General features: G+C 37.7%; 1 protein-coding gene across 3 annotated transcripts in view; it reads right to left on the minus strand.

Moving 5' to 3' along the window:
* MAP3K21 (mitogen-activated protein kinase kinase kinase 21) overlaps positions 1-12,780 on the minus strand; it is a 43,516-nt gene that overhangs the window by 18,509 nt on the left and 12,227 nt on the right. For all 3 annotated transcript variants that reach the window (XM_080587016.1, XM_080587017.1, XM_080587015.1), the window contains exons 2-4: positions 6,195-6,375; positions 1,056-1,204; positions 115-290 (exon numbers count right to left, since the gene is read on the minus strand). In XM_080587016.1, the coding sequence (XP_080443142.1) occupies positions 115-290; positions 1,056-1,204; positions 6,195-6,375 (506 nt within the window). The remainder of the gene's footprint in view (positions 1-114; positions 291-1,055; positions 1,205-6,194; positions 6,376-12,780) is intronic.

Genomic DNA, 12,780 nt, shown 5'->3' on the forward strand with positions numbered 1-12,780 from the left:
ACTAAATCAGGTTTATAGTACTATTTTGATAAACCACAACTCAAAAGCTCAAAACTGCTGTATCACAAACATATACCCTTCCTTCACTGCCATGCAACAGGAATATGAACTTACTTTTTCCTTGGTCCTCAATTCATTGAATATCTGCTGAATTTCCAGTTTCCAGTCATCTTGCATAGAATGGAAAGACTCTTGAGGCATTTCCGTCATAACTGCCCCCTCAATGGCAGTAAGCTGTTCAAGAATCAAGGCAAACGATGGTCGGATATGAGGGTCCTGCTCCCAGCATTCTAGAATTTATTAGAATCTCATCAGTACTTAATAATACATAGGCCTTTCTGAAGAACTAAATTAAATTTCAAGGTATTTGCTACCGTACTTCAAGTTATATAATACATTACCTTCATCTGCAAGGCTTTCCTATTTCCATGTTCATAAAGCTATATCTACATACCTGCATTTAGAGGCCTGTTTTTGTTTATAGCCAGATTTTTTTCATCTCTATCTTTAGGATCTTAAATAGCAAAACTAGCAGTACTGCATACAAGCGATACTTATCAAAAGGTAAAGAAATTCATTACACATGAAGAAATAACCATTAGCAAGCAACATTTATTTCTCTCCAGAATATTTCAAAAACATTTTTTTGACACTCGGAAAAAAAAACGAGATAAAAATGCCATTTGCAGTTCTTCCCCTTGGGATTTTGTCGTATTTACCTTGTATTGACATGTAGTATATCATGTATTTTATGAAAACTAATGCAATTTGAGTGTAAAAAGAAAAAAGTAAAAAATAGAGCCATAAACAGAAAAAATGTACTCTGTCACCACTGAAAAGCAAAGTGGTATACCGTAATACCGTATGACTTGCTCAGAAACACATTCAATTGTCTGTAATACCAGACTGCTGTGAAAAAAAAAGAACAAAATACTTTTGTATGCTCTGCATTATCAAATAAGGTGTTTATTTTAACTCCTATGATTATTACAGACAAGGATACATACCCCCAAACCATAATTATTTAAATACATAGGAAGAAACAACATAGATACCTTTCATTAGTTTTGCAAAAGGTTCAGGACAAGTGGATGGAATGGGCAAAGTAAGCTTATTGACAGCAACTCCGTAAGCCACAGCAAGGCCATCAATGCCACGGTAAGGAACTTCTCCTGTAAGCAGTTCCCACAGCAACACTCCATAACTACAAAAGGTAATTTTTTAAAAACAGTTATTTTCAGAATACTGACACATTATTTAAGAACAAACAAGTACCTGTCCAACCACGTACTGAAATTTATGAGGATTTCCTGTGTCAAAAGTAAATGCCTTCAAGAGTTGACTCTACTTCAGTCATCTCACACCTTTCCACTACTAGGGATTAGCCAAACTGGATCAACTAAGACTTGCTCACATCCTACTCATTGTCATTTAATAGCTGAAAAAAATATCGACACGAAGGACTCCTACTCAAAATGTAACCTGAAGTCACTTCTATATTAATGCTTGCGTCATGTAAATCTCACCTATGATGAAAGTCTGAACCACAGGAAAACAAGCAACCCTCTCCCTGCCAAAACCAAACGGAATGAGAAAGAAAACCTTGGCAGAACACTCAGACCATACAACTTTCCAAACCTTTCACAATTTACTTAGATGTACATTAAAAAAAAAAGAGAAGACAGCTTTGTTTAGAAGTTTGCACTTCTATATATTCATATATGTATGTATAGACAAGGGGTTATATATAAAGGCCTGTTTAACTTTTCCAACAGATGCTACAAGAGAACGGGCTACATAAACTGATTTCTTCATGCTAGAAAAAAGTACCATTGTCTGCAATGAAAGGTGATGGAAAGAGATCTTTTCTTAGTGTCAGGTATGAAAATCAAGAATCATAGGAATTCCTATTGCAGCAACATTAACCATAAGAATTTCTGCTATGCTCTCCACTCTAGAAGAAAGGCTGGGTGTTGCTTTTACCTTCTTTGGGTTTGTATACCCCATACTTGTTGAACAATCCGACCCTCTACAAAACTCTGGGACAGGACACTAGCTGATGTTGTTCTAGAGCTCCCATTCCACTGAAACTGATGACTTTTACAGTCATTTTTGTGGAAGCAGGAATTACTCCTTGTAGAATGTAAGCCTAAAGTGGACTTCTCAATTTTTTTTTCCTTCTCTTCCTGCCAGGGAACCACTATCTGTAGAACAAGGATACGAAGGACAACCTATTACTGCTTTTGAATAGCAAAGTGAGTAGGCAAAGGGAAAAATTAGAATACAAAGTATTGCTCTTGCAATATATATCTTCTCTACAGGTGTGTGAAGAAACCGTCTGTAAGTTCTGCAGGATAGGATCCAACTCTCCTACAGGAGGAGAAATGCACATACCACTGGTGAGGTAAGGGTTATGCACCCCTTAATACCCAACACCCCTTCTTTGCACCCAAGTAAACCTTAGTACTAGAAATACATCCCCAACTATTGTAGATGTGACAGGGAGAAGCACACACACGTCAAGTTTTTCTTTCACTGTCTTCTTAATGAGAAAGCCATTTAGCATTGTACAAGACCTTACGTCACTTGAATAAATAAAAAAAAGCACAGTAATCTAAATACAAGCACAAACAGAACTTACAATTTTTTACATGCATGGTAACTACATAGGAAGCAATTTGAATTAAATACCAATGCATTGTTTACCTAAGAAGTTTTGCCTATCATAAAATCTTGTAACTGTGAATTCATTCATTAGTTTTGTAACAATTAATCAAAAGCTAAGGAATACGGTCTATTCCTAAAAATTGAAAAGAAATAGAGAAGTCTTGGGCTTCCTAATAACTTCACCCCAATTTTTTTCAGTCCAATCTTTGCACTTCCTTGTATGCTCAAAGGATGATAAAACCAAAAAGTCCTATTTTGTTTTAAAACAGTGGTACTTTTGACAATACTGAATTTCAGCAGTACTTACAAATTTTATATATGATGAAGGAATTCTACTTAACTACATCTCATCTGTTTTTAGACAAAGCATTAAAAATGATCTTATGTCTCTCCCAGCAAGCACAGACTGTTCTTAATTCAAAGAGTTCCCTTGTTCAGACTGTTCTATATGTATTTTAGCATGAATTATAAAGTTAAGCAGAACAATAATAAAACTAAATAAAAAGAAATCATATTTCATAAAAACCTGTGTTGCGACATTACCTTTAGTTATATTTACAATTTGGGCCTTTAATGCTAGGTAACTTTCAACAGTGCCAAAGAGGAGCTTGTAAAATTTTAACAGACCAACACCGTAACAGCGTAAAGTACCTCTTTTAATGAATGCGAAGTCTTAACCTCAAGTACCAAGAGCCCGTATAGGGTGGGGAGGAACCCTACAGATGTTCTATTCCTACTGTGGTGGAGTTTTTGGGAGGTACTAGCCTATCATTATGTAGGACAACAACTACTCATTAACTCTTTCAACTACGGATGTTGCTACTTCATGCATTAAATCTCACCTGCCCACATATAGTCATCCTATGTACACAGTCAAAGCTTCTAAGAAATACTTTTTTCTTTTAAGAGCAAAAAACATCTCCTTTTACATCTTCAGGGGAAAAAAAAAGCAGGCACGATATGCTTGAATTATACAGTAAGACCACATAACCTAATACACTTTCAATAAGACATCCCTTAAACATTTGCATTATTAAAATTTATTCTCCTGCTGTCAAATGTAATTTAAGCCTTACTATATCTCATTACAGCAATACCTTACTGTTTTTACATATTTTAAAAGCTGATCAAAATGTAGGTAAAGTTCTCAAAGTTTGTTTAACTCTACAACCCATCTTCTAAAGCAGAGGTCCCTAAGCATTACTACCCAAATCCCTTCAAAATTATACAAATATGCAAGGCAAAAGCAGCTACTAGTTCTGCTATTCAGCAAGTACTCCTCACATTGTCAAGAGCTTGTACAATGGAGGCATGAGTTATTGTGAAAACCACTGCTGAAGAACACCATCATCACTTGGAAATCTGTGAGCGCATTTGCACTTTCAGGCTCCATACACAAAAACAAGATTGACATACCAAGACTGAAAAACATGATAAATGATGGTGGGGTGGGAGTGAAGGAGTGGAATCCTTTGGGAATTTGGAACTATACACCAAAAATAATAAAAACAGTAGTTATAATTCTGGTTTGGGAAAGCAAAAGGATACACATGCAGGGCCTGGAAAGCACCCATTCTGGTACTTAGGATGACACCTGAGAAAATGCTGCCTGGAAGACTATGCATGAAAACACTGACATAATAATTCCCAGCATTGGCTGATTCTGAGAGCCTACATGCAAGTGCAATCATGGTGAGCAGTCTCAACTGCTCGTGACTTCTTCTCCCCTGCCTTTTTTTTTTTTTTTTTTAATAAGAGGCATAGAGACATTTTCTGGAGACTCAGTATGTGCAACTTTTTAGAACTTCCCTAAAATACGTTGTGTTACTGCCGTAGAGAGATGCAGATTTAATTTTATAACCCAAATGTGTTTTAAAATAAAAAAAACGCTCCCATAACCAAAGCATTACAAGATTTACAATATTCATTATTTGGTTTTCTTTTGAAGAAAGAGTAAAGGTAAGCAACAGAATAGATCAAGGTGCAGTAAGCAGAAAATCTTTAGAAGCCAAAAAGGACTAAACTATACTGTACAACAGAGCCTTTATACTTCAAAACCTCTCCTGTTAGAAGCCCATCATTGAACTAAATACTTACATTTTTACAAGAGAGGCGTGCAGGAGAGAAGGCGAAGAAGAGAAATACTGTAGGTTCCAAAAATGTAAACTAATGTTGCAGCAGAATATAAAACAATTGCACCAAAGCATACCCCCTCAGATACCTAAAATCACAGCAACAAGACTGGACAGGACCTGTAATTAAGCATGGAATACAGCTGATTAGGGAAACGCCTACACCCAACCTCCACCCCACAAAAGAAAAAAAAAGAGAGAAAAAAGGAAGAAAGAATGGAAAAAAAAGAATGAAGCCAATGATGTTTCTCAACTGGTCATCAACTCAGACTGACGTAAACAACATGCTGAAAATCAGTTCAAAACAAATGGTTGTCACAAAACAGTAGCGCAGATACAGAATAATCCTGAGAATACCAGAAGTATTACTTCATATTGTAGAATATCACGCATCTACACAAAATAGGACTCTATTTAAGAGCTGTACAACACTGAGCATGCATAAAAGGCGTAAGAAAACAGATTAAAGTCCTCCCCTCCTTCCCTAAGTAGATCCTTCACAGAGAAACCATTTTAAAAAGAAATGTAGACTTTTCAGGGTGAGGCATCGCAGCTTTTAAAGCCTGTTGTGCAATCACAACTCTTCCCCATTCACAAAACTAAATTGAAACTGAAGTCTAAATCACCTTTCTGTGATACGTTTCCTATATGCCACTCAAAAATAGCATCAGTATTGAGAGACATTATTTATAAATGATCTACCATAATGTCTGCAATGAGAAATTCCAAAACTTAACACAGGCAGTTCCTCACTTTCCAAATTAGACAGTAGGTTAAAACAGTTTTGTGAAAACACTCTCTCCTCACTCCAGTTACTGGAAGTAAAATCCCTATGAACATAAAAACTCAGATCTGTTTACTTTTACGCATAACCACATTCTAGATTCCTAGAAAGCAGCATTAATTTCAGTTAACATCTGGCAAAGTTCTAGTTTGTCAGTTAGTTTTGTTTATCAGACATGGCAAGATAATAACTGCTGGTCCCATTTCTTTATGCACAATGAGACTTTTCAGACATCTGATATAGAGCAAACATACCATTATGAAACTGATCATGTGGTAGTATATCAAGAGTATTTTATATTAATACTCCAGATAAATTACTTGGGTATCTTAACCAACAGGTATTTTAAAAGGCTTCTCTTAATGAGACCTTGCTTTCTTTTCAAAAGATGTTTTTCTGCTTATTTTCCCTCTCCTTCCTCCAAATTTGTAAGTCACAAATAAATACAGGTAAATGAAGTGAAGTACAGGCTGAGATATTAATATTTTTCTTAGAACAGCTATACTTGCCATATAATGAGAAAGTAACTTAGAACAACCAATGAAAAAAAAAATTCATCCAAAACCAACATATTTGTACTGAACACAGTCTTCAACAGACAAACTTCTTACCTCCAAATATCACTTCCTTTAGAGAACAGGGAGGACTTGATAACTTCAGGAGCCATCCACGCATAAGTCCCTGCTGCACTCATTTTGGTTGTTCTGTGCCATTCTCTAGCCAGACCGAAGTCTGTAATCTTCAAAGTTTTATTGCAAATGTCATCATGTTCCATCTTCTCTAGCAACAAAACTGCAAAAGATGGAGTTTGTAAATTAGTTGAACTGGAATCAAACCAACATATCTAGTCTTGTTATTAATTTGACATACAACTTGCAGTTTGCAAATAACTGTTTAATATAAATGTTGTGAAATTACTGAAATTTTATATAAAAATGAAAAAGGTTACTGATAATTCTAAGCTACTATGAGCAATGAAAGGGAGAAATACTTACGGTGTCATGAGCACTTTCTGCAATTGTGTGAGTACACATTAAGCTAGTGCATGAAACCCAGTGTAAAGAGATGGAAAGCAAAGTACTTAAGTTTAAGAAAGCACAGAATGCTACCATCCCACAGATGATGACAGGCCATGAAAATGGTATTCACTTTGAAACAAGATTCTGAAGTAGTAAAAAAACAGCTGTAGTAGTAAAACAAAGATGAATGTTAAGAATTCTTCTCAACAAAATAGGGAACAGTATATCACCATTAAAAATACATCCCTAATACTACACTCAGTCCTGGTTCATCATCTCAAAAAGCGTGTCATAAAACCGAGAGACACAAAGAGATACAACTGGAGGTGCTCTGAGCAGCGTGCCCTAAGTTATAAGGGACGGTTGATAGACCAGTGCTTGCGAGCAGGGGAAAGAAACAGCTGAGAAAAGAGTCTCTGATAACAGGCAGGGAATGAAGCAAGCTACAGGTAACAATTGTTCACAGCTTCTCAACATGAGATGTGGACAACATCAAACAAAATTAGCCGATAAGAATCAAACACACGCGGCAGTTGTTCACACAACACTGTAGGTGTACTTTGGAATTTTTGGCATAGTGTGTGAATACTATTATTTTACTTAGATTTAAAAGGCACCTACACAAATTCACAAAAGAAAACTCCATCAAGAGCAATTACATTAAAAAAACCAGGAGTTTAGGTTCAAGAAATCCCCAGGCCACAAATCACTAGAGGTTGGGAAATGATACCAGGGAGGTTAGCTTGCCTTGGGAATACACAACCAGCAGCAAGTCCCTGGACTTGGATCAAATCCATATTGTGTTACAGTAGATATATCTTCATGCCTGTTCAAGGTGAATTGGCAAATTATCTTTCTTTTTGGTGCTCCCTCATACAGCTTGTGTACTCACCATCTGACCTGTTCTTAACACAAGAGTATTGGCAAAGTTGTAATAAAGCTTCTTAAAAGAGCCTTAAAAGAAAAGAATGGGTTTACTGTGCTAGAGCTGACAAAGAGAAAGCCAACAGGTGCAAAGGAATCGTTATTAACACACTACAATTTTAATTTCATATTCAGTGCCTGTCACCATCAACGGTAGTAACTCAACTTTAATTCTCTGCTAAAATGATCTGGGCCAAAGATCAAAAGTTGAATTGCAAGTAAGAGGAATCAGCAATGCACGTGTTTTACAAGTGTATGGATTGCAAAGCGCAGTTCAAGGGAACCCACGAAGAAAAAGCAGATGAAAAATGACCTTGCTTTACAGAGGAAAAACCGATGAGCCTGTATTTGCAATTGCAAGCAATTGTTTTTACTGGTACAGATTAATTGCACTCTTACTAGCATTTCAAAAAATGTCAAATCCAGATTAAAAAAGACAGAGCCCACATTCCATTTTCAGCAAGCTTCTTAACGCTGAGTGGAAGAAATGAAGGCCAAAATGGTACGGACAAACCACGAGCTCAAAGCCAGAACCACCAGAACAAGCTAAATTCATGCACGAGTTTTTATAACTTTTATACTTGAATGAAAGACCTATTGTTTGCTCTTCCATTTCAAACATGCTCAGCAGAATTCCTGACATTCCTTGTCAGTCAATGTGACCGAAACCAAAAACAGTCAGTCTTGCAACAGGTAATAACTGGCTGACGGCCAGGTTTCATCCTAGGAAGGGACCACGTTCCTCAGCAAGCCGCGCTTCCGTTTCCTGCGGTGTCCGGCGAGCGGCCCCACGGCGCACGGCCTGGCAGCACAAATACCTGGCTCAGCCGAGCCGCGCAGCTTCCTGCATGGCAGCCTTTGGCCCCTCGTCCTTCTGCAGCCTCACAGCCCTCACCAGCCACCCGTCTATCCGTCCAAAGTCACTCGGGCAGCCCTGTGCTCACCCTGCTCACGCAGCCCCCGTTTAATCACTCTTCCAAACCCCTCAAGTTACCCTGCCAGGCTCCCGTGCACCTCCGATGCGGAGCTGGGTGACGGCCAGCTTAGCACTCCCTAGCTTAACATTTTTCAGACTTGATGCTTTCCACAAAGAGTAAAGTTCAGGCTTATACAAGCAAAACCAGAGACCGCGACTATTTCCGAATGATTCAAAACCTAAGAGGAGACTAAGTCAGATGTGATAAGAATGCTTTGCGTCAGTCAAACTAACAAAACTTTATCTTGGATTGTTATTCAAACATCGCATGTACTACAGCAAGAAATAAACATTTGACTAAATATTTTAAGGCCGCATATTTTTCCACCTGGTTACACTGTTTTCAACTCAATTCTGAGTTTAACACACCTTCTGTCCTGACTTTGCCCTTCTGCAGAGAGATCAAGGAGACAAATTTATTAACTTCACAGTACCTGAGGTTTGAGTGCCATACACAAGGCACTGCTTGAATATAAGAAACAGCACGTGGGGAACAGATGTCACTGCATGCTATTTTTAATAATTCCATGAAATATAAATCAATAGGTTGAAGATAAATGCAAAAAAGTCCTTGGAGTTAGAGAGAAAAATGAAAAAATACAAATGCTACATGGCTGAGTGGTATTAAAATTGGTGGCTATGATATAGTGGATGTCCTAAGAATTAAAGAAGTTTTTGACAGTGCAGCAAGGATACACAAGAGTTCTAACAACATCCCTAGCAAATTTCTATTTAACCCTACAGATAAGAAGAACTTACACTCTTGAGCTATCTAACGTTACTAAAGAAAAACTGGAAATCCAAGCATTACTCATTCTAGATCACTAAGGAAGTAGGTCATAGAATTATGAAATAATTTAGGTTGAAATGGACCTCAAAGTCAAACCCCCACTCAGAGCAGGGTTAATGTTAAATATGTACATCTACTATCAATCCTTTTTATGACTCTGTAAAGTGATGGCAATCTATGACAGAATAAAAGTAAAGATCTATATTCGCTCAACTACAGACATTAATTTGACTTAAATGACATCTTGGAATAGACTTTCAAGAAAACTAGTTCAGGACAATAATTAAGGACACTGAGGCATACAGAACAGAACAAAATTACAGAAGAGTTATATTACAAACAGCTCACATCATGCTAATCCCATTTTTTCCTGCTAAATAGTTTTTAAGAGAGGGATAAGGTAGCAGACCCGAACAGATGTGAGTGCCTTTTAGCAAGTTTAATCATAGAGACAGAGTAAAAACTAATCAAAGAATTCTATACAAGTGCCATAGTGCCACTTCCTCCTTTAGGAAGATCTCAAAAGACAAGTTAGTTACCAGGATGAAACAAAATCATCACTGAGTTTATTAGGAAGAAAGTTTGCCTCATGTGCCACTTAGCAATCTGAGGAAAAATACAAAGTGCAGTCAAGAATGGACAGCAAAGTCAGAAAATACTGTCCACTCTGAGGAAGGCCACATTACCATGCTAGGAAAATATGCAAAGGTAGAAGTGATCAATACCAAACTCTTCTGCTATAAAGCAGAGTTGTGAAGGAAGAAGAGAGGTCTGGCTATTCTGGCTAACAGAAGGAGAACCAAAAGAGCAGCTGCACGGAGTTGCAGAAGTAGCTCATGCAATTCTGAGAGGCACTAAAAAAGGCTTTTTTTCAGGAGAAACAGGGAAGTATCATTAGAATTGTACAAGGCATAAGACCTCATGTGAAATAGTGGATGACTATAACTGCATATATATGTTCAACAACAGTAACCTAAACTGGGGCAGGTGCAGAAAATAGAATAATTAGAAGCCTGTAACACCTTTTATTTAGATAAGACAGAAGAGCTTGTCCTCCTCACTACGCTAAACCACGCCTGAGAGCAGAAATCAGCCATATCTACAAACAAGATGCAGGTCTAAAGCACCGGTGCTCTTATCAATACCACACTCTCCCTGGTGCCCTGCCCAGCCCATCTTACTTGCAAGCTCATGACTAAACTTGGTTTTATAACTGGAGCAACAGTGGTGGGGAGAGATTCATACCAGATTCCAAGATATTGCCTCTGTTCTCCCACCAACCTCTTCTGGCTTGTTCCTCAAAAAGAAGTCACAAAATTCAACAATCTTCCTGTCAAACCTAATGGTTGCTAAAATAGCAACGCCATTAAATCTGTCCTGTTTGCTTTCTGCATTATCATAGTTACAACTGGAGTCTTTTTCTACTCATGGCATACTGCAAATATTTTATGGTGTAGCAGTACGCAGATAAGTTGTTCTGTACTCTTTATAACTGGACCTGCAGAATTGGAAAGCACCAGCTAGCTCAGCATTTCTCTAATTAAACCTGGACTGGCAGCACCCCCACAGAACCGTTCTTGTTCCCATACATCTGTCATCCATCAGGAAAGGAACAGAATTTAGGCTTGAAAAGGAGGCAGAAGTCCCAGTAACATTCCACCCACATGCACCCAGTCTTCTCTCCGTTTCCCTTCGCCAATTCCCTCTTCTGCATCTCCCCCCCTTTTCTCTGCTCTATCTCGAAACTTGCTCACCTCCAGCGATAACGCTAGCTTTGATCTACTGAGTGCAGGAGGTAAGACACCAACTGCAGCAGCAACGGTTAGAGATGCACAAAGCGGCGGTCCAGGTTTGGCCACATTTACACCAGAGTTGCTTTCTCTGCTCTACTCTCTTTTTTTGTGAGCTTGAGTTGAAAATCTTTCTGAGGAAAAATAAAAAAAAGTGTGAGGCAGGACATAGATGCTGTGTTCCACGGAACAGAGAAATGAAAGTTCAGAGCAGGGCTCTGCTACATGTTAAAAAAAGAACAAAGAACATGAGAGGAACCAACTGGTTACACAAATGGGGAGACGGGGCCCAGTTCTTTTTTTTTCTGAAAGCACCAAATATTACTGCCATCAGATACTTCCTGGCTACAAGATTGGCTTTAAGTGGTTAAGAAATAATGGGAAAGAGCATATTTAGACAAGTCAGATTCCTGGGGTGCACGCAAACTCAGACCTAGGACAACAACCCCAGTACTAAGCTGAAACTCTGAAGAGTAATTGAAACCATTTGTTTAAATCACAAGCATTTTGTTGAAACCATAACTTGACACAAAAAGCTCACTTTCTCCCCTTTCTATTTTTTTAAAATTCACGTAGTTTAAGTAACAGTATTTAAAGCAAGCCTGAGGGAAGCCTGGACAGACCTTTTAGTTGGCAGCATAACCAGGAAACTTCCACCTAGCGCTATGATCTTCAATGCTATTCTTTTAGTGTTATTTCCTACAGTCTTAGTTTTCTTTTTTGTTACTAAACATATACAGGTCATTATATTTCTCCAACCTTGTTAGCTATCTGAAAGTCCCCATTTAATACAATCTCTAATTTGACAAGATTCTTGAAATCCAAAGACTTTCTGCAATCAAATCAATTTTAATTTCATAATGCATTCCAACACTTTCAGCAGACCATTTTGGATTACTCAATTGGTTTAAGGGGCTAAACAAGGCATTCTTAGAGAAGCCAAGTCAAAGGACTGAACACACATAGGAAGCTTAGACTTACAAAAATTAACCTGAAATGCTCAACTTCTTTGGATTACTCCTATCTTTTTTACCCTCTTTGTAGTTTCTACTACACTCTCTTCAGCATCTGTTTTGTTGCTATTAAGAATACAGTGTTAAGCAATCTTACTTTTTTGAATTAGTAGTTACTTGCCACCTTTTCTTGCCAATTTACCTACAGTTCTCTGAAGAGTTCATTATGGTTTTTGCAAATATAAGCTATTTAATATTATAGCTATTTAAGTTAATATGATTACAGGTTGAGTACCTACATGCCACTATATTTACCACCGATAAAGTCATTCTTCAAGAATACCAAACAGAAAATAAACAGGTTATAGTATATACCTCTACTTGCAAGTGAAGATTGTGTAGACAATGCTGTTACTGTTGTCCCCCCATACCCCCAGTCAGTTCCCTCTCCATCTGTTTGTAAATTAATCCGGTTCCTGTTAATTCACTAAATCAACATGCATCAAAACCAGCAGGGCAACCTTGTATCTTTACCTGGGAATTAACAAGCAGAAAAAAAAAAAAGAAAAAAAACTTTATTAATCACGTTGCATATTCAGCTTATGAAACACACTATCTTGTCAATATTAAGAGACCCATCTCCATTCCTTCTAGCTGTTATTTGGTTCCAATTGCAGTTTGAAATTAAAATTTCAGCACTGTTTGTACAAGCTATGTCCAGCTCTACTGAGTGTTTCAACTGCAA

Source organism: Anser brachyrhynchus, assembly GCF_964034855.1.
Source record: "Anser brachyrhynchus genome assembly, chromosome: 3".
In the NCBI taxonomy this organism is placed as follows: domain Eukaryota; kingdom Metazoa; phylum Chordata; class Aves; order Anseriformes; family Anatidae; genus Anser; species Anser brachyrhynchus.